At 38.3% G+C, this 21744-nt stretch overlaps 1 protein-coding gene across 2 annotated transcripts in view; it reads right to left on the reverse strand.

Moving 5' to 3' along the window:
* Positions 1-21744, reverse strand: part of LOC120542724 (cytoplasmic phosphatidylinositol transfer protein 1-like) — a 161456-nt gene that overhangs the window by 21846 nt on the left and 117866 nt on the right. For both annotated transcript variants that reach the window (XM_039775361.1, XM_039775362.1), the window contains exon 9: positions 12177-12240. In XM_039775361.1, the coding sequence (XP_039631295.1) occupies positions 12177-12240 (64 nt within the window). The remainder of the gene's footprint in view (positions 1-12176; positions 12241-21744) is intronic.

Raw genomic sequence — 21744 nt, forward strand, 5'->3', positions numbered from 1 at the left:
AAAGACTTTGGTGCCTTCATATATATGAGCTGCATTCACTCTCAGTGGATGACTGAACGGGACAGCCAACATGACCAAGGCAAGAACGATATGTGAGCCTCGGTGGACTGTGTAGCAGTTACTGGATTCTATTTTTATTGTTTTGCCAAGAGTGATACAGTATACAACATTAATGTCTATTATTATTTTATTATCACTTTTATTATATATATATATATATATATATATTTCTGTATTTTTTTTAATTTAATGTGGGAGCCCCTTTTGTGGAACCTGGTTCAGCTACAGCATTTGCAGTTTTGTACCATATTTTCAATGGAAAACGTCTGTGGTGCCCCCGTTCCCCTGATGCCCTAAGCACCTGCTTATTAATGGTTAATCCTGCCTTGTATGTATTTCCCATATAAACCTAAACTGATGGCGCGCACATGCCAATATAGGCAGAATGTGCAGATTCCATGGATCAGCCTGCAATATGAACCCAGGTCCCTCACAACTTTCTTGCAGCCCAATCCTAGCTGTTCCACGGAGCATTTACTGTAAATTTCACCCTGCTAGTTACACATGAAAACTTTAAGATTTTCATAATATAATTTTGTATAAAAATAATAATGTTTAAAACATCCTCATGCAGTACAGACATCTAAACATCCCACACAATACAAGACAGAAGGAATGATTTGAAAAGAAAATCGCCAGCTTATTTGATGGCACCAACTGGCTCATGAATAACTGTATAATTCATTTGTAAATTTAATTGCAATGTCTGTATCATTTATGTTGCGAAGTATGTATGCTTCAATAAAACATGCGGTTCATTTAACATAAGCGGTGTAAAAATGCACAGCAGGAAACCTGGAGTTCATTTTAAATTTAAATGTATTTAAAAAGATCTGACTGACATTGATGGTGATCTAATTCGTATTCCTGTGATGATTGGATACAATGGTTCACTTTGGTGGTATATTTTTTTTTACTGCGTAGATAAATAATTCTCCTTTTTACAGAAATATGTTTCAGGTTTATGCAAGACAACTGATTAAGACTAAGAAACTTACTTTCAGATGATTTTAAAATGTCTTTTTTAAAAGATAATGACTTTATTAATAAAAAAAATCACTTTCCCAATCCAAAAATTTGTGCAATCCCACACCTTCATCAGTTTACAATGCTATTTATTCCAAGTATAATTTGCAAGTTCCTTCAATTGCACAAAAATAAGGAATGTTCTTTCATTTTATTTTTTTATGTCAATTACTTTTTTTTAATAAGAACCAGGTTCCCCACCCAATAAAACAAGCATTTTCCAATTCTATACCTTCACTGGGTTACTGTAATTCTCTGCAATATGGTTCTTCTCACAAAAGTTATTAACAGGCTCCAGCGGGAACATAATGCCGCTGCCAGGATCCTGACATGCATCAGTGCTGTAACCACATTCATCTACGGCTCAGTTCCCAGTTATTTCAAATAAGTCTCAAGTCCCTGCAACTCCAAAAGCCTCATAATAAACAACTCCACTAACTACCTTTGCAAAGTGGGAAACAACTTTTCTTCTTCCCCTCAAAGATTTACTGTCCTATTCTTAGTAAACCCTTTACAAAGCTCCATCTCTGTATAGTACAACTCACTACCAGTGCCTTACCATCAAGTGCCTACAATCCCATAATTCTCAATAATGCAGACTGAACAGCTTCATGGCCTTATTTTTCTACCTGAAGGTGTGATTGTTGGTAAACACTTGCAGAATCATGAAAGAAGAGACTCTATAATGCCCTCTGTGTTCTCATTCCTAATAAAAACTTCCTTAACCTGGGTTTCCACAGCTTTCCCACTGTTGAAACATAGAGAAGACAATGGGTCTAAGCCAGGGGTTCACAATATGGGGTGCAGAGATAGCACTTCTGAGGGTGCGACAAAGAGAAAGACTACAATCTTGACTTGCCAAAATTGAGTAAGCCTCATTGTCTGACTTTATCGTGGTGCTATTGGTGTCTTGCAGTGTGTCATCGTTAGTAGATCATTTATTAGTTAGCGCTCTTGTTCTATGATATGAAAATAATGAAGCACAGCGCGCATAATTGTCACTTGTGAACGACTTGTGAACGAGCCGGCGAAATGCACATTCTCATGGGTTTCTTTCTGTTCCTCGCTGCATGCAGAGCGTGCATAAAATCAACATTATTTTAAGGGAATGGAATTTGGACCTTGCAATGATCTGTGGAGAAAGGTGAGGTCTAGTATTGATTTCTGTGGCAAGCTCTTTTTGTGAAATGACACTGTTGAGGTTTTGCTGGTGGGGGGGCTCAACGGGGACTGAAATGGAAGTCAAACAGTCATTTTTAGGGCCACTTAACCGCTAATTCCATTCCTCTGTCTCTCGCACCCCCTAGTATTAATGAGGGTCCTCCAAAGTGTTGGTGTCTGCAATCAGAGCATTAACACAGAGTGTGTGAGTTTCAGAGAAAGAGAGAGAATAAATTTATATTTTATCTGTTTATATTTTTATATGTACTTTTATTTTAAATATTTTGTGTTTTATTCTACTTCCCTTACAGGTCATTAAATGAAAGCAATATGTAACTGATGAAAGAAAACATTACGTTGCTGCAACTACCCATGGTTGCTTCTGTACTGAACATGTTTTTTTTCTTGTTATTATTCCCTAAACAATACAGTATTGTACAACAACTATTTACATTGCATTAGGTATTATAAGCAGTCTAGAGACATTTTAAAGCATATGGGAGGATGTGCATAAATTAAATGTAAATACGCGGTTTCATTTTATTTTATATAACAGACTTGAGCATCCACTGATTTTGAAGAGGCGGCACGGTGTCGCAGTGGTAGCGCTGCTGCCTCGTAGTTAGGAGACCTGGGGTCGCTTCCCGGGTCCTCCCTGCGTGGAGTTTGCATGTTCTCCCCGTGTCTGCGTGGGTTTCCTCCGGGCGCTCGGTTTCCTCCCACAATCCAAAGACATGCAGTTTAGGTGGATTGGCGATTCTAAAATTGGCCCTAGTGTGTGCTTGGTGTGTGGGTGTGTTTGTGTGTGTCCTGCAGTGGGTTGGCACCCTGCCCAGGATTGGTTCCTGCCTTGTGCCCTGTGTTGGCTGGGATTGGCTCCAGCAGACCCCCGTGACCCTGTATTCGGATTCAGTGGGTTGGAAAATGGATGGATGATTTTGAAGAAATCAGAAACCCTTGCAGATACAGAGGGACGACTATACAACAAACGTAAAGATAAGTGGTTGCTAGGAAAACCTATCTATCATATAGTTCAATTCAGAAGATTACAGCTAGTTTACCTTATTTATTTTGTATTATCATCTACTGACACCTGTTTAAACTGAGTGAGTGAATAATAAAAAAACAGAAAAATGTTAACATACTGGCATTGGAAAGTTAAACTTTGTTAATAATGAAAACATTTCACCACACAAATTTTGGTGTTTCTCTAAATCTGAGGCTTTTATTTCGGAGTGTTTATCAGCAAGAATTGTTACATCAATAAAATACATTTTTGGAAGTGAAAGGAGAGGGGTGGAATGAACACAATCCAATGCTGGATAACCACAAGTGGGGTTTTACATTTTGATGCATCGCTTTGAAATATTGCAATGTCATTTCATAACACCCATTCTATCTTCTTTTTACTTGTTACCAGTACAAGCAAGAGCTGATTTTAAAGTTCTTTTAACATATAATGTGTTACATGGACTTGAACCACCGTTATAAGCTGAGCTAATTACACCATACACTCCGGTGTGTCCTCTTTGCTCTCTTAAAGCTGGTCTTTTGGTCATCCCATCAGTAAAGAAAAAAATCGGCTAGTCACAGAGAGCATTTGCCTAACGTGCACCTTATCTTTGGATTGGCCTTCCATTATGTGTAAACGAAGCACACTCAGTTGATATTTTTAAATTAAGAGTAAAAACCTGCCTTTAATCCCTTCATTACAATGTGCTGTTGAATTCACTCTGGTCTTTCATCCTTGAAAAATTCCTTAAATGCTTAAATTATTATTATTATTACTTTTTGACATACTTTGAATGTGTCATTTTTGTTTTTCCTTCAACACTGATTTTGCTTTATTTTATTTTATTTTAATTCCTCTTTTAATCCATCCATTATCCAACCCGCTACATCCTAACTACAGGGTCACGGGGGTCTGCTGGAGCCAATCCCAGCCAGCACAGGGCAAAAGGCAAGAACAAACTCAGGGCAGGGTACCAGCCCACCACAGGACAAACACCACGGACAATTTAGGATTGCCAATGCACCTAACCTGCATGTCTTTGGCCTGTGGGAGGAAACCGGAGCACCCGGTGGAAACCCACACAGACACGGGGAGAACATGCAAACTCCACGCAAAGGAGGACCCGGGAAGCGAACCAGGGTCTCCTAACTGCTAGGCAGCAGCGCTACCCACTTCACCCTTCTCTTTTTATTTTGCTTACTTTTATATCTTCTCCCATGTATTCTTCTACTTTGTACAGTGCATTTGGGACCATGCTGCATGGTGATTCTGCACTTTACATAAAACGATCGATTGTTTTTCTAACCTGCTTAATCCATATCAGGGTCATGGGGGTGCCAGGGCCTATATCAGCTAGCCCAGGATGTACGGCAGGAAGAAACCCTGGACAGGACGCCAGTTCATCGCAGTTTGAAATTTTGTGAAAAGGGCTACCATTTATCCTCACGTATAAGTCGGGTCTTGAAACCTGAAAAATCAATAATACAATCAGACCCTGACGTATATGCCTGTTCAAAAATGCGACAATTAATTTTATTTTTTTTTTACATCTTCTTGTCTCCTCCAATCTGGCGTCAGTTTCTCAGACACATCGAATTTTGTTGCAGCAGCACAGTTATTAATTTTTTTCGTTACTTCAACGATGTTTAATTTAAAACCAGCTTCATATTTTCTTCTGATCGAACGCTCCATCATGGATAAGGGATGCTCTTACGATAAAGGTGTATGAGATACAAAAAACACAAAACAGTGCAAACGTCACTTCAGAATAGTTTGGGTATTACTGTGTGGTCACGTAGGCACAATACAAGGTTAGGAGAACATGCTGATACTGCGCATTGCCGCACCCACATAGAAAATAAAGGCAGTGTGCTCGGTGGTTACTCTCCCAGGTGGGCGTCAGCATATCATAATCCCTTGTACCAATAGCGTGAGTTTTCTGCATTCGACTTATACAACCAACATTATAAAATACTGGAAATTATACAGTAAAATCAAGTCCCGACTTGAGGGAGAACTGATCCGTGAGTATATATGGTAATTGTCTTCTGAGACCACTACTATTTTAAACTGTGAGATATCTAACCTCTTTCTACTATACTGCCTTTGCTGAATTTATCGGCTATGTGCATTTAATAAACTGTACCTTGTTTGATCTCTAATGTTAAAAGTTTCATAAAGCACTTTGATGACTTATTGATGAGCTAATGCCTTCTTCACAGAAAAACTATGAACTGGATATCATTGACTTTTCTTACTTGTCTACAATGGTGAACAAAAAAAAAAAATGCAAGCCTGCAGAATTATATGGCAATGGGTCAGTTGTTTTGATTATAAAAGTATATAAAGCTGCTGCCTTGATTTGCTTAGGGACTGCTGTCTTCATGCAAAATGTGCAGTTTAATTAGATCTTGAGCCGTGTGCCTGCCTCTGTGATATTCTGAACCTCCTGAACAGATGGGAGGTCTCATGAAAATACATTTGCAGCATTACTAATACAAAGAGTACCAAGAAGCTGGTCCATTATCAGGGTTGCATCCTTTGCTGCATTAAGAAGATTCTTCTCCTCACGACTTGACCCCCCCAACACTGTTAATTCTATGTGACTTTTAAGGTAAGCTAATATTGACACGGCAGGTAAATGTTTAGGATTTGCATAGGTAATTTATTCAGCCTGGATGTAATTTAGCACTGCTGTTTCCCAGGAAACTGCAGGCAGTTTGAGTGCTTGGAGATCAGCATCAATTCCCACATGTTTTCTAAGAGATGCACAGGTGAAATGTGAAACCAGCCACCACTGAGTGTCTTTCTGTTAAAAGCCCGTCATGGTTGATAGCAAAACTGTACACACGACTGAGTTCAAAAGCAAACAGAAATCTTTCTATTTTTATTTTTAATTTGAGAAAGCTCAAAACCATCTGCAGATAATTACAGGCTGCTTTAGTAACACGACAGTTTAAAACAAATCTAGAAAAGTTGAGAAATTTGAAATGCTGCCTCAGTGATTCTTAAAAACAAAAAAAAAAAAAAAAAAAACACAATATAACATCAAATGAGCAAAAGATGTAAAATTCCACCTAGTTAATCTCTCCTGAGGATAGTTTTAAAATATAGTGTCTTTCACAGTATGCTATGTCAAAGGTGTGTAATGTACAGCATTGAAAACAGTGTGACACATGTATGAACAAGCAGACGCAGACAGCAAAGTCATCAGCATACTGTACGGCATCCAGGACACGAGGTTAATAGGCAAAAACAAGCATTCCAGCTTCAACAATGCTGGTTTAATGCACTGCCACGTGCACAGAGTGTTTGGTTTGGAAGTTAAAAATCTGCCACCTGGCTTTCTACTAAATGTGTGCTGCCCGCCAACACTTATTACTGCTAAGAACAACTGAGATAGTTTTCCAAATGTTATGCATGAAAAAATTTGCATGTTTTATTGAAAGCCTTGACAAAAAAAAAAAAGCTAATTTATGATTCATCTTTTCCCCAAGAAAAATGTTTCTCAGTTTACTGCAATCAATATGATTTACATTTTCAGATATCTACCGAATTACGTGTACAATGACCAAGTGTCTCCAACATTCACACTTTGTATTAACCACCATATTAAACGTACAATGATCAAGTGTCTCCAACACTGAATCTGCCGCATGAAGATGAAACTAGCAAAAAATGAAAACTTGCCCACATGACTGAAGCAATGAGACCACAGGAAAGTGTCAAATTCAGAGGATACTTGCCTTTCCCAACAATCTGTCCTGCTAGGAGTTGGACCCAGGTCAGACTTTTCCTTCTGCTCAGTACCTAAACATTTCATTACTTAGGGATCAAGTTAGAAGCTTTTAAGAAGTGGGGTTGCTGGTAGGTTAAAAAGCAAAGTGTGGGTGTTTATTATGGAACTGAAAAGCAGCATCTAAGCTGTGTTAGTTGATTAGTCATCTCCAAGGAAACAGCTACATGCAACCACCTTCAAGCTGTTGGAAGTGAAGGAACAGAAAGCTAAACCCATTATCAAAACAAATGTATGCATCCTAAAGAACAATCCAATATGTTTTATTTTAAGTATAATGTACACTTCTGCATTTAAATACTAATGAATGATGAACCATGAAGCCTAAAGGAAGAATTATGAGAAAATGTTGCAACTTATTAGGCAAGAGTATACATTCATTAAGGATAATGATGCATTTTTAGTAGTATTTGATTCCATTACTCTAAGTGTACTAAGCACAAGAGAGCAATGTCCATTCTTCCATAATCAGTATTTTACAAGGTTTTACATTATTCTGGACAAATGAAAAAATTCTCAACTATGGTAGGATAACTCTAGTGCTCCTTAGTGGTGTACTGCATTATATAACATTAATAATAGCATAAAAGCCTTTCTGGGATGCACAGTATATGAGGACGTGACAAGACAGAGAGATTCAAAGCTCACACACATTGTGCTGTATATGAAAATCTAGGCAGTCAAATTTGTGACCAGCGCAGTAAACCTCCTGGTCTATAATGTCATGTGCCACGTATTTTAGTTTTTACTAACATATGGACAAGGAAATTGCTCATGTAGCTTACACATAACTGCTCAAACCTATTTAATTAAAGTTACAAATAAACACCTTCTTTTTGGCTTAGTGCTATTCAGACATAAAGCTTTAGCTGGCTTTAAGTTCCCACTGTGATTTTGACCCTTTTTATAATTGCTTGTATTTATGAACCTTGAGTTTCCTCTAGTGATGAGGATTTGCCCTCTTTTAGGATGAATTTGTGTCATTTAGTGTGTTAACACCCACACAACACTACAACATCTTGACTTTCCCAGCATAGTCTGTCTCTTTGCTGGATCCACATAAAAACCCAATGCTGTTGGGTAAAATTGGGGATGAGTAACTGAACAATCCATCTTAATAAAGGGATAGGTCTGTGTATGTGTGTGTGTGTGTGTGTCCATCTGGTTGGTACGTCTCTGTCATTCCAACAGATGGTGTATCACAAACATCTTAAGCAGTAAAATGCACTGCATTTGTCATTCCAAAAGATGCCGCATAACACCCTTTAACACTGCTTTTACGAATCCCATACCAAAATGCATATAACAGGGACATATTCATTACATTTGTCATCTGAACAGATGACGCATCACAAACATTTATTGTAATGCATTTTATAAATATGAATGTTTGTGCTGCACCATCTGTTAGAATGACAAATGCAATTCATATTATTACTACATACAGTACAAAATACTGTACATTCCAATTCATATTAACACAGAGGTCTACATAGATTACTTAGATTTCAATCCATCTTAATACAGGTAGCAAAGCTACTTTAATATATTTTTATAAGATCAGTATTTGAGTAAAACTATAACTGTTCGTACTATAATCAATGTATATCTCATTTTCAGGGAAATAAACTAACATTCAGGAAAAAAAAAGTAAAACAAAACATAGCCAAACAAGTTATCCACAACAGAGGTGTCACTTGCATGGCTTATTAGAAGTGGTGACATGTAAGTACTGAGGAGTTTCTCTCTGAGATGCAATTAGTCATTCTTCTGCCACTTACAAGTAAAATAGCAAACCCCACCAGGCAGCAAATTAAAATGTTCTTAGAAAAGCTTTTATTTTAGGAATCTGATTAACCTACAAATATTGTACTAGGATGTATGAATACAGAATGACACAAAATATCCTTATTTACTGTGAAATTGTAGGCACCACTGTAGTTCATGGGTTAGCACTGCTACTTCGCAGCTCTAGAGTACTAAGATCGGTTTCAAGCCCAGATCTGAAAAACAAATGTGTTAGGTGAATTTGTATCCATAAATTTGATTTGCCTGAGTGTTTGAGGTTACCCTGTGATTGATAAGGGTCCCGTGCAACACTGGTTCACTGCCAGGATAGCCTTCAATTCCCCACAACAAAAACGTTTAATTAAAAAGATGGATGAATGATTGAATGAATGGCCATTATCAACATTCATTTCCAAATACACTGATATAAAAGCTCCTGCTTGTTCAGTGCTTAGATGTTAAATGATGTAATCTGGTGAGTGTTGTGTGTAGAACACCAGTCCACCAGAAGTGGAAATTGTTCAAAGAGGGATACTTGCATTACATTATCTAGTTCTCTATTATCTCTCTATTATCTAACCCGATATAACCGAACACAGGATCATGGGGGTCTGCTGGAGCCAATCCTAGCTAACACAGGGCACAAGGCAGGAACACTCCACTGCAGGGCACACATACACTAGGGATAATTGAGGGTCGCCAATGCACCTAACCTTCATGTCTTTAGAATGTGGGAGGAAACAGGATCACCCGGAAGAAACTCACGCAGACACGGGGAGAACATGCAAACTTCACACAGGGTAGACCCGGGAAGCGAACCCAGGTCTCCTTACTGCGAGGCAGCAGTGCTACCCACTGCGCCACCGTGCCGCCCACTTCTTTATTATTTGGGACAAATTCTGGCAAGAATATTGCTATTGACCAATATCCGGTAAGGAAACACAGATGTAGTATTGGTAATCATCATTTTCGTAACTGTCATATCTGGCAGGTATGGTTTAATGATAAGGTTAAGCCACCTTGTCCAGATATGTGAAAGTCTGTTCCTGGAGGGATGCAGGCTCTGAAAGAATTAACCACTCAATGAGAGGCTTTGTTGACAGATTTATCTGATAATCTTGCCTGATTAATCTATTTATTCTTCTATTTCTAAGTACAGAAGACAATTATTCAGACCCCTTTACTTTCTTCACGCTTTATTGTTTTGTATATTTAATTTTAAATAGATAGGTTTGTCATTTTTGCCCATCAATCTACACTCAATGACCCACAAAACTGAAATCTACAACACAACAAAGTGTGCTTTAAGTAAAGGGGTTTGAATACTTTCTAAATCTGTTGTATATAAATACTGTTATTTGCAGGTATGCTTTTGCTTGGGTTTCCCTGTCTGTGAAGGTTTTTCCATCCAAGACATGCAGCTCAGATTGACAGGTGACTCTAAATTGGCCTGTTATAAAAGTAAAAGTGTGGATATGTGCTTGTATGCACCCTGAGCCTTGTTACTGAATTAATGAATAATAAATTAATTACATTTACTGTATATAGCACTTTTTTCTTTACTCAAAACACTTTACATAGACAGAGGGGAACCACTTCAACAATCACCAATGTGTAGCATCCAACTGGATGGTGTGATGGCACCCTTTCTTGCACTAGCATGCTTACCACACATTAGCTGTTAAAGGGGTGAGAGAGATAGCCTGTTAGAGACAGGGGGTGATTTGGGGGGTGTCAGAATAACCAGGCCATGACAGGCAATTTTGTGAGGACATCAGGATTAACCCTACTCTTTTTGAAAGATATCAAGGAATCTTTATTGACCCCAGAGTGTCAGGACTTTGGTTTTATGTCTAATTTGTAGGACAGCAACATATTCACAGCACAAAGTGCCCGTTACTGCATTACAGGCATTGGGATCCACACACAGCCCACTGGGGAAGCACCCCCTATTGGCCTCACCAACACCTCCTCCAGTAGCAACCCAAGCTTTTTCTAGATGGTCTCCCATCCAGGTACTGGCATGGCCTGAACATGCTTAGTAGCTTCAAGTGTTTGACCTGTTCTGAAGTGCAGGTAGTATGGCTGCTGACTTGCCTTTAATGTTTCTGAGATAGGCTTTAGCTCTCTATTACTTTGAATGGGATTAAGCAGATTCAAAAATTGTATAAATACTGTAGAAAAAACAACATTAACAAACATTAAACAGACATTTATGCGCATAGTCAGGACTGTAGTTCAGTTTCTTATGACTGGCTGATTAAGGGTGAATGCTTTAAACATACTGAAGCACTTTTCGAAAATTATGATAATCCCTGAAAATAATACCATGCCAGATGTTGCCACCTAGCATGTCATGCCATGGAGAATGTGCTATGCCTACACCTGATCTATGCAACTAAAACAAAATGAGTATGAACAAAGCAATTTGACAACTAAAAGCCTCAGAAACACTTTGACAAGAAGCCTAATTAAGCAAGGTGACAATCAGAAGGTACGATTAGCATCAATTTAATAGCTTAGGTGGAGTGAAAACCCATCCTGCTAGGAACGTACAGAAATAAAATAACGAAGGACACCACAACTGGTTAGCTTGTCAAATTTATGCTTACTGTAACAAGCAGTTGTCACAAACGATGTAGGAATTACTATGCCTAAGGAACTGGACAAGCAGATATAAAAATGGCAGAAAAATCATATTGATGAATGATATTGGCTAACTTAACTAAAAAAAATAAGCAGCACAGATGACATGGCTCATTATTAGTGCTGTGAGAAAATACTAGCCATAGTTCCAAAGACAAAACACAGGATTTTAAAACTCTCTTTAAGGCTCAAAGACATCTGCCTTAATTATAACGAAAAATAATTAAAAACTAAAAACACATTTATTTCATGGTATATTTTAAATTAGGTGTTACTAGCAAACAGGCCGTGCTGTTTCATGTTCAGACCACCCTATTGAAATGTGTGTTAAATTGGTAAACTGCCTTAACATTATGCTCTCTCATGGCATTTATAATTGAACGAAGTGTTGACTGAATAATCAGTTTCATTGTAAAATGTGAGCTTTGATATCCCATCTCGAGGATGTAGTTCTTTTTGCTAAATGATATGCCAGCATACACCAAAGTTAACTTAACAGAAAATAAAGAGTTTAAAAGAAATGCCAGGATAGATCCTACAGAGAAACATAAGGAGACAGCTCTAGCAAGAGCAGCATCAGCATCATCATTCAGGGAAGAAGAATTAACTGCAGAATATAATTCAGGTGGTTAGTAGCAGAGAACAGTGTGCCGTACTTGTTTAAACCAAATAAAAGTGAATACTTACTGCACCACTCATCCACCCAGGCGAAGGCTTGTCGGTGTCCTATCAACAAGATATCCCTGATAACCTACAAGAAGAATGCAAATGGAACAAGGACAAACATTTAACAAAGGCATCAGAATCTATGAAAAGACGGAAAGAATTATAAAATTCACATACTGTACAGAACTTAAAGATAAATTACAATATCAAAAATCACTAATAAAATCAATAAAATGTGATTTGGAATGGAAATAGCATTCAAAATTATATTAACTGGTAAAACAGGGATTTTACTTCAATTATGGTCATTTCTTGCATTCTCTCTCTCTCTCTCTCACACACAAATCTATATATAGTATATAGCACGCAATATCAGCAGCTGTCTGTTTAAAACAGACAGCAGCAGTCACTGTCAAACAAATGAGAAATTCCTAAAATAATTTCTTGTATTATCTTATTTCTTATATTTTCTTATATTATACTAAGGTACTTCGCTCGCCAAACCCCAGGCAGGCGCTACACGCTAGCCACTTCTCAGATCTGCCGATCATGTATGGGGAAGAGGATGTACCATTTAAACTTTTCGTCAATATTGCATTGAATTTTGACTCCACGTTTTGTCATGCATCGTGTCAACACAATGTATAACTGCCTGTGAGTGAATATCGCTTCTTTCTCACTAACAAATAAACCGACTTTTTCGAATGTTTGTCCCTGTGATTTGTTAATTGTCATGGCAAAAGCTATTTGAACGGGAAACTGTAAATGTTTTAATACGAATGGCATATCAAGATCTCCTTTGGTGTCTAATGTTATCCGCAGAAGATGTATTACATTACCTTTCTTGTCGCCTGTTAAAATTTTACATGTCAGAATTGTTCGACCAATTTTGAATACAGTACAACTAATCCTGTCCTATTGCATAGCCAATCACTCAGAAATAAATTACACAATAACATTACGATACATCCTTTTTTCAACAGTAATTCGGGCGGTGTTAACAGTTGTAGATATTCTACGGGATATTGTAAGTTGATATTTTCATCTTCTGCACCATCCCCACCAATTGTTTCAGCATAGTCTATTGGTATGCATTTAACTAATTTACCATGTAACCGATCGACAATTTTCGCATTAATTCGTTTGACTTCATCGTTTCTCGGTGCCTGTGTACTCATTTCTTCTGTTGATAATCCTTCAGGATGAAATTCTTCAATAAGATTTGGACATAATACATCTTCTTTTATTGGGAACTTAAAGTGAGGAAAACATAAAAATGTATAAGAGCTGAGAGCACAGGACCATGGGCGGGGTTGAAAATGGTTGAGAGGAGGGCTGGGCTTGAAAAAATCTCTTGGCAATAGTCTCTTCTCAAGATTTTCTTTTATAATAGAGAGATATGATCATGCATGTGTGTCAGGGGACCACCTTCCAGGTTAATGTGGGGAACATAATACCACATTGGGATAAGAGGGGGCACGGTTGCTGATCATGTCCTCCTACTCCTTTCCCTCCACAGTGCAGAGAATATGCCCAGTTTGGGTAAGTAATCCTACCTCCTTCAAGTCCATGTCCTATAAGAGTCAATGATGGCGGAAGGAGCTGTCATTTTGTGATTCAGAACGTAGCTCCATCCCTTTGAACCATATTGAAAGAATGTTTCACTTATGTCCTAAATAGGCTATCATAGTTTGTTTTACTGCTTGTTTATCTTACGCCATAGTGCGCCTTCTTGTTTTACATTTGAAAATTCAAAGGAATTAAATGAGGACAAACAGGTTGGTGCCCAACATGTATTCTTTTTGACTTGTTGTTCCTCGCACAACCACAAAATAAATATAGTTATATATGTGTAAGCATGTAAGATAGAGGCACATGGTCTAAGATAAAGCGTTATTCTCAAAGAACTGAGAGATAACCACTGTAGAAGGCATATAAGGAAGAAGAGAACCGAAGAAAACCTGAGGTGCCAACCGGGTCAGCCCATTTACTGCCAATGCCCAGAGTGAACAAAATGAGCATGGGGTGGTGCAACAAAAAATAGGCACAAAATCTGCCTCTTAAGCCTCAATGGCCTCTATAAACTCTCAGCTGTATATAACAGGTCTTTGTCTGGGAGGTCCCTCTTGCGGGATGTTGTTCCTCTGACTGAGATGCCATCTTCCAAGAGCCCACAGATTTATACCATCCTGACCATAATGTGCGTTAGTTTATTGAGAGGGGATGTGGCTGGGTCCTTCTGGCAAGGGTTAAAGCCACCATAAAGACGATACAGGACAGGACTAGTTCCAACTAAAACCTCCAAGAATGACAGGAAGGTACACCAGCCATGGTAAGCCATCCATTTGTTCTACATGCCCCAGAAAAGCATTACATTGGGACATGAGCATGAGAAAGAAAGAGGTGTGACCTGGAAAGATACATGGCACCATGTGAGAAAGGCACACCTAGTTTTTTCACTAACAAGAGAATGAGGGTTGGAGAAATTTCACAGGTGGCAATACTTCCTTATCACTAAAGGCCACGGTGCTCAAGGACAATAAGCGGGTTTGTGCTACCACTCTTCCATGGAGTAGGATGTCTTATGGGTCAAAAAAGCTTGATAAAAGAAACACAAGGTTCACCAGAGGGAAACTAAAGGGAGCTCTGACTCTAGTGTTCCTGGAGCAAATGTAATGGTTATCTCTACCCTAGAAGTGGACTAGGTTTAAAGCCACTTCTTGATCAGAGGCATACTGTAAGCAGTTAGTAAAAAAAAGTTACTTTTATATTTTATATTGAAGGGTGTGCATGTTTGAAACTTTAAGGTGTACAAATGGGTGAGCTAAACCGCAAATCAGAGAGGAGTTCAAGAAATGTTTAGTCAGTCTCTGAGAGGAAGCAGGGTTTTATTTAGCTTTCCATTAATTTATTCTTTGAGTTCTCCGTGATGTGTATCCCTCTCTTAAAATGTGTTAGTGTCTTAAATTAAAAAAAAAAAAAACTCCTCTGTGCCACCACAAGGCTCTCCTCTTGTCGCAAAGCATTTAATCTCAAGTAGGACGGCTTAGTAGTTACTTGGAACACAAAGGCTGCCAAGTCCAATCTGCACCACTCACTTAGCGCGTCATTCAGAATGAGACACTTAACCTTGTTTGACTCCAGTTGTGGAAACAGTTGTAAACATCTGTACTATGACCTTGTAATTTCTGGCCATTTTGGATGGAAAAATGAGCAAAATGAATAAATAAATGATTGGAAATTACTGTCCAAAGTTTGGTCCTACATTATGTCTAAGGCTTTTAAGTTAAACACATTTATACTACAGGTTCCAAAAATATTATTTGTTTATGGGTAAAGTACTGCTTTCAGACAGTGCTGTTATAAACAACAGCTCGCCTGCTTTTATGATGGTCTGTCTGATATGGACATAGAAGGAGTGTAAAAAGTACAGCGATAAATTAGTAAACTCTCAAAAAACTGAGCCTGGAGTGCATTTAAGAGATTGCTGCATTAGTGAAAAAGATGTAAACTGGACAGACAGAGAGGCAAGAAGAAATGTGGCTTTTTTTTCAGACTCAGTGATGGTGAGAAGAAAACATTTCTGGAAAGTTCAGTTTAACAGCATCTGGCTCATGCAGACATTAAGACAGACTTTTCTGGTAATGGACCCCATAGTGCACTTTTCCACATACAGTTTTATTTCAGGGAAATATCTAAAGAAATGAAAGATTTATTTCCCTAACCCAGATACTGGTTGTTACATAATTTTTCACCGAGTCTCTCTTAATAATTTCTCTCTTTCTGAAAGTCTGTTTATTAAAGTTGGCAAACATTTAATTGGCAAATGTGTTACAGCAATCCAGACCAAGTGAAACACGAGACAAATTGACAACAGAATAGAAAGTACTGCTCTATGCTTTTCTTCAAAAAATGCAACCTACGCCACACATTTCTGACACAGCAATTAATCGTTCAGACTGCAGACCTAACTGATCCAACACTGATAAATGAGGAGGCTTAATGATTTACAATCTCAGATGTTAAAAATCCTTTCTAAATTATGCTCATCTATACCAAGATACCACACGGTTAAAAGCAGACCTATATTCATCCTGAGAGAATATTTCCTCTGTTATTTTTCCAGCTGTGTACATCCCGCCATAGACTAACAGTGAAACAGATCTAAACAGTGAAGAATACCAGACAAGCAGAGGGCACTGACTTGTGACATATGTGACAGGAGTAGCAAGATATCACTAATAACAAAGCTTCAACCACTTATGTACCCTACCTGCATTCAATAAAATTATCATAGAACCACCACTGCCTAAGAAAACCAAAATATACTTATTTAAATGAGCGCTGTTGACTCACACAAACCTCTATGGATATGAATTGCTTGAAAAAGCTAGTAACGGAAGGCATGCAATGTAAACTTTGATCATACACGGACAATAAACTGGAACTCGAATCTAATGGTAGTATACAAGTACCAGTAGGTGGCTGTGCCGCATGAGCTTGACAGGCAGTGGATGATAAAGCTGTCATTTTTCTTCTTCTATCACATAAACAGCTTGTGCAATTTGCTTTACGCTCAGCAAATCCTGCCCCAGTAGTTTGGGAGTCCCAGCAGGTTGTGCACAGTGGAAGGCAGGGCTCTCATTTTGTTTATCTCCCATCAAGGCCTCTTGCAGTGAGAAAAAACTGAAGGCCAGTTACATGGCTGAGGTACACCGCACATCCAATTCATGGGTCACGTTATACGTAACATGTCATAAGCTCTCAATTAAGACAACTTTCAACTTTCAAGGCTCAGTGGTTTGTGAGCTTTTGTGTTACAGATAGGCAAGCCTTAACATTTTATTTATATGAAAAGATAAATGAACAGGAAAAACAAGAATGACATTGTGTTGAAGTGGTGCAAAATAAAAGCACTAAAGGCTGGGAAAACTTCCCTAATGAACTACAGAGAAAAATATTAACTGGGCATTAATAAAGAACTTTTTCAATTTTTGGGGTTTCTGCCTAACAAAAGAGATTGTAAAGAAGGGAAGAAAGCACTTTTAGCATCTCAAGACTCCATTTGACAGGAATACCATGGAAACAGCAGAGCAGTAGTTAACTGTATCAGCGAATAGGTGGGGGGTGTTTGTGAACAGATTATTGGAGATGGGCAGGCTGGCTAAAAATAAAATCTCATTTTCACACCTCTTCTAGAATTCTATTCAGGCTCACTGTGTCACGAACCAAAGCTCGAGAAAAGGCTTCTATTTCCAAATAGCGGTTGCAGGAGAACGTGTACTCCTCAACTTTATTTAGATCATAGTTTTCCTTGCTTCAAACCTCCTACACAGAGAAGAGAGAAGGGAATTGACATGACCTGCAAAGGGCAAATAATACATCTCTACACTCAAGTAGACGCTCAGGCTTGTGGAGGTGTGACACCCTGAAACAATTTCCTGGACAAGTTCTGAAAAGAATGAAATATGATTTCATTTTGAAATAAAGAAAACAAAATATATAAAGCATACTGATACATATACCATTGTAAAGAATCACAAAGTAAACAGGGAATGTCATTAAAAGCAAAAAAAAAAGGTCTAATATTTTTAGCAGCACATCTATGACTACATTTCATATACTATCAATTAAAAAACAGACTAGATCTTGCACTACCCTACTCTCACTATACTACACTATGTGGTAGTTGGGTGAGGGAGGCTAACACCAAATAATAAATTAATAGTTGTTGAAAATCGCAAGCAATCGAAAGATGAAGCCTTTTACAGAGGTAAAATGATACCATCCACCAACATATGCTGTTGTTGGTTCACATTTCAAACAACTAAGTCCTTGGATTGGGATGTCAGGTTTATAAAGACTGCGATTTTCTAAGATCAGTGGTACCCCAAAATGGATGCAGAGATAACCCATAGAGTGGAACAATTTGAATAAGATATCTGGAGTACTGTGTGATCGAAGAATTAAGGCAAGGCAAAGGTTAAAGGTACATTTTTTAAGACAGTCGTACAGGAACAATATATAGAGCTGAGACATGGGCAGTGAAAGGTGGCAGAAGAAAATATGTTAGAGTCTGAAAAAAAGGACAGAATTAGAAATGAGACAATCAGCTACAACAAAAGTGTAAGAGATATGAAAGAAAGTACAGGAAAGTAGGTTGAAGTAGTGTGAACATGTGATGAGGAGAGACAATAAAGATGTGGGCAAAAGAGCGATGGGAATGGAAGTACAAGGGAAGAAAGAGCAAGGGAGGACAAAGCAGAGGTGGGTGGATGAAGTAAAAGTAGATTGAAAGGAAAAGGGTTTGACTGGTGAGGAAGAGTTTGGAGAAGGGTGATCAGGTACATCAACCCCACATACTGTAAAAGTGGGAAACAATGAAGAGGAGGAATAAGAAGAAGAAAGAGTGTGGGTTTACAGTATTCCCAAATATAAAACTTACTTCCTTAAAGTAACCGATGACATACAGTGGATTCAGAAAGTATTCATATCCTTTCACTTTCTGCACGTTGTGTTTATTTTAAATGGATAAATTTATCATTTTTGCTCAACAATCAACACTTAATAAGCCATAATGTCAAATTGAAAACATGTTTACAAAATACCCGCGCTTCGCAGAGGAGAAGTATTGTGTTAAAGAAGTTATGAAAAAGAAAAGGAAACATTTTAAAAATAACATAACATGATTGTCAATATAATTGTTTTGTGACAGTTATGAGTGTTGCTGTCATCAAGGATTTGATTATCATTATTTCTTTCAATCAGATTCGTATTTGGAGGACATGTTGTGTTCAAGTTACATTCCGTGTTTGTCTAGTCTATCCCTGACCATCTCATCTTCGCTGTCAACCGTTGTAAAGATAACAGGTTCCATTCATCGAAGTGATCACTACCCAAATCGTTTTTTGTGAATCTAAGATGTTTAACAGGCATTCCCAGTATTAAGTTGTGGATTTGCATGCGAATATTTAGTGGCAGCATGTCTATGAATGTAATTTAAACTTAAGCTTTACACCTTGCTTTCCTATTGATATGTCTACAAAGGCTTGTTCAGCTTTAGAGGGTTGTTCCTTTCCTACTGCATCAATAAGCAGCTCGTCTTCCTCTTTATCTGAGACATCACACACTGCATGCACGGGTTTACCTTTCCCAGTCCTGCAAAGTCAGTTCACGTGAGCCGCTCGGAGTACATGCATCGAAGGTTCTCAGCTGTGCTTGTGCTATCTCGTGCGATCTTGCGATGTCCACGGCTTTATTTAATGTTAGCTCAGACCCAGCACTTAAAAGTTTCTCTCGCACTTTTGCTGAGTTTGTGCCAAACACTAGTCTATCCCTGACCATCTCATCTTCGTTTGCATAAGCACAGTCCTTCACCAGCAATTTTAACTCTGTTACAGCAATTTTAACTTCGTTACAAAGTGATCAAAAGTCTCGTTTATACCCTGCGTCTTCTCATTAAATTTGTATCTTGTGAATATCGTATTCGTCGTAGGCATGACAAACGCCAGCAGCAGCGTGTCTATGAACTTAATTTAAACTTAAGGTTTACACCGTGCTTTGTTTCCACAGTAGCTGCACTTATGAATATGCTTGTATGCGTCACTCGCTTCATATTCTTTTGCTGCTTTCTCAATTGTGTAATGCGTTTTTTGTTAAGCACTCTTTGGAGCTCTTTCTTGTTCTCTGCATACTGCGTTCACAGTCAGTTCACGTGAGCTGCTCGGAGTACATGCATCGAAGGTTCTCAGCTGTGCTTGGGCTATGTTGTGCAATCTTGCGATGTCCATGGCTTTATTTAATGTTAGCTAAGACCCGGAACTTAAAAGTTTCTCTTGCACTTTCGCTGAGTTTGTGCCAAACACTAGTCTATCCCTGACCATCTCATCTTCGTTTGCATAAGCAGCAGCGTGTCTATTGGATTGCTGCTGATGGATGGCCTTATATGGGCAGGCACTCAATTAAGTGGGAGGCATGACGATGAGGGACGCAACTCCTCCTCACAAGGCGACCGAGCTGCAGGCTATGGCCGTATATATGTATGTAAGTAGGTTCCAGTTATGACCGTTATGCGTAGAATTTCGAAATGAAACCTGCCTAACTTTTGTAAGTAAGCTGTAAGGAATGAGCCTGCCAAATTTCAGCCTTCTACCTACACGGGAAGTTGAAGAATTAGTGATGAGTCAGTGAGTCAGTCAGTCAGTCAGTCAGTCAGTCAGTGAGGGCTTTGCCTTTTATTAGTATAGATCAAAAACTGAAATCTCTCATTCATGTAAGTATTCAGACCCTTTGTTATGGCACTCCAAATTGTGGTCAGGTGAAGCCTGCTTGCTTTAATTACCCTTGATTTGTGTCCAGAACTCGAATGTTAAGCTGATTGGACATCGTCTAGAAGGGGACACGCCTATACAATAAAGTGTACAGAAAGTGAAGAGGTCTGAATACTTTCTGGGTAACACTTTAGTTTAGGTACTGCAAAAGTGCATCTATTGATCATATACTATTATATAAAAAGACATGAATAAAGGCATTTTTGGTGACAATTACACTTACATAGCATCAGTAAACTGTTTAGTTATCTGTGCAATATGGCCTACTAAAGTACTGAGACATATTTCTCTTGATACTTCAGTACAAGATCAATAAACCCTTCACATTCAGAACCAGGTTTACCAGCATATCACTGTTATATGCTTTTCTGCACAGAGATGAATAACCACTTTACTGATGTTTTATAAGCATAATTGCCACAAAAAGAAACCTTTGTTAAAGTATTGTTACACAAGAGTAAATAGATACATTTCTGCAGTACCTAAACTAAATCGTTACCATTTTCTGAATCTACTGTTGTGGCATGAGGGTTAGCACTACTGTCTCACAGTTCCAGGATCTTGGCTTTATGCGCCAGCCCAAGCCCAGCATTTATCAGTGTGGAGTCCATACATTCTTCCTCTGTCCGTCTTTCTTCCCTAGGAGCTTTGGCTATCTTATAGATCTCAACAATGTACATGTTAGTTTGACTAGTTTGGGTGTTTGAGGGTACTCCCTCATGTACTGGCAATCTGTTCACGGTTGTTCCTTTTCTTAGGTCACATATGATAAGCAGGCTCATATATCAAATGGACGTACAGATGGATGTAATTTAAGAATGACAGCTCAGGAAGAGGGGACCTGCTCCACTGGATAACAATTCCATCTAAAGCTAGAAATAGATCAGACTGGCCATGAAGAACTTCAACAAGGAAACATACACTGTTATGAAAGGACTTTTGCTATTATTAGATTTTTCTTATTGCTTGAATGCTTACAATTTGTACTCTTGCTGCACCTGGACAACTAATATTATAGGTAAATATATTCAAGCAAATATGTATTGTATTTTTAATTAATTATAATGTAACTTTGTATAATTTTCATCAGAGTATATAACTGAATCATATACAGCAAGGATCTCATGCATATATCTATTCTCATATGTGTACTTCTTCTACCCTCAGCCTCCGCAGATGCACATGCAAGTATTAAGTGAAGCAATTAAAAAAGTAGCAAGATGGCAAGAGCAGCTGTTGGCAGGAATAATTGTTCATGC

Source organism: Polypterus senegalus, chromosome 13 (genome assembly GCF_016835505.1).
Source record: "Polypterus senegalus isolate Bchr_013 chromosome 13, ASM1683550v1, whole genome shotgun sequence".
Taxonomy (NCBI): domain Eukaryota; kingdom Metazoa; phylum Chordata; class Cladistia; order Polypteriformes; family Polypteridae; genus Polypterus; species Polypterus senegalus.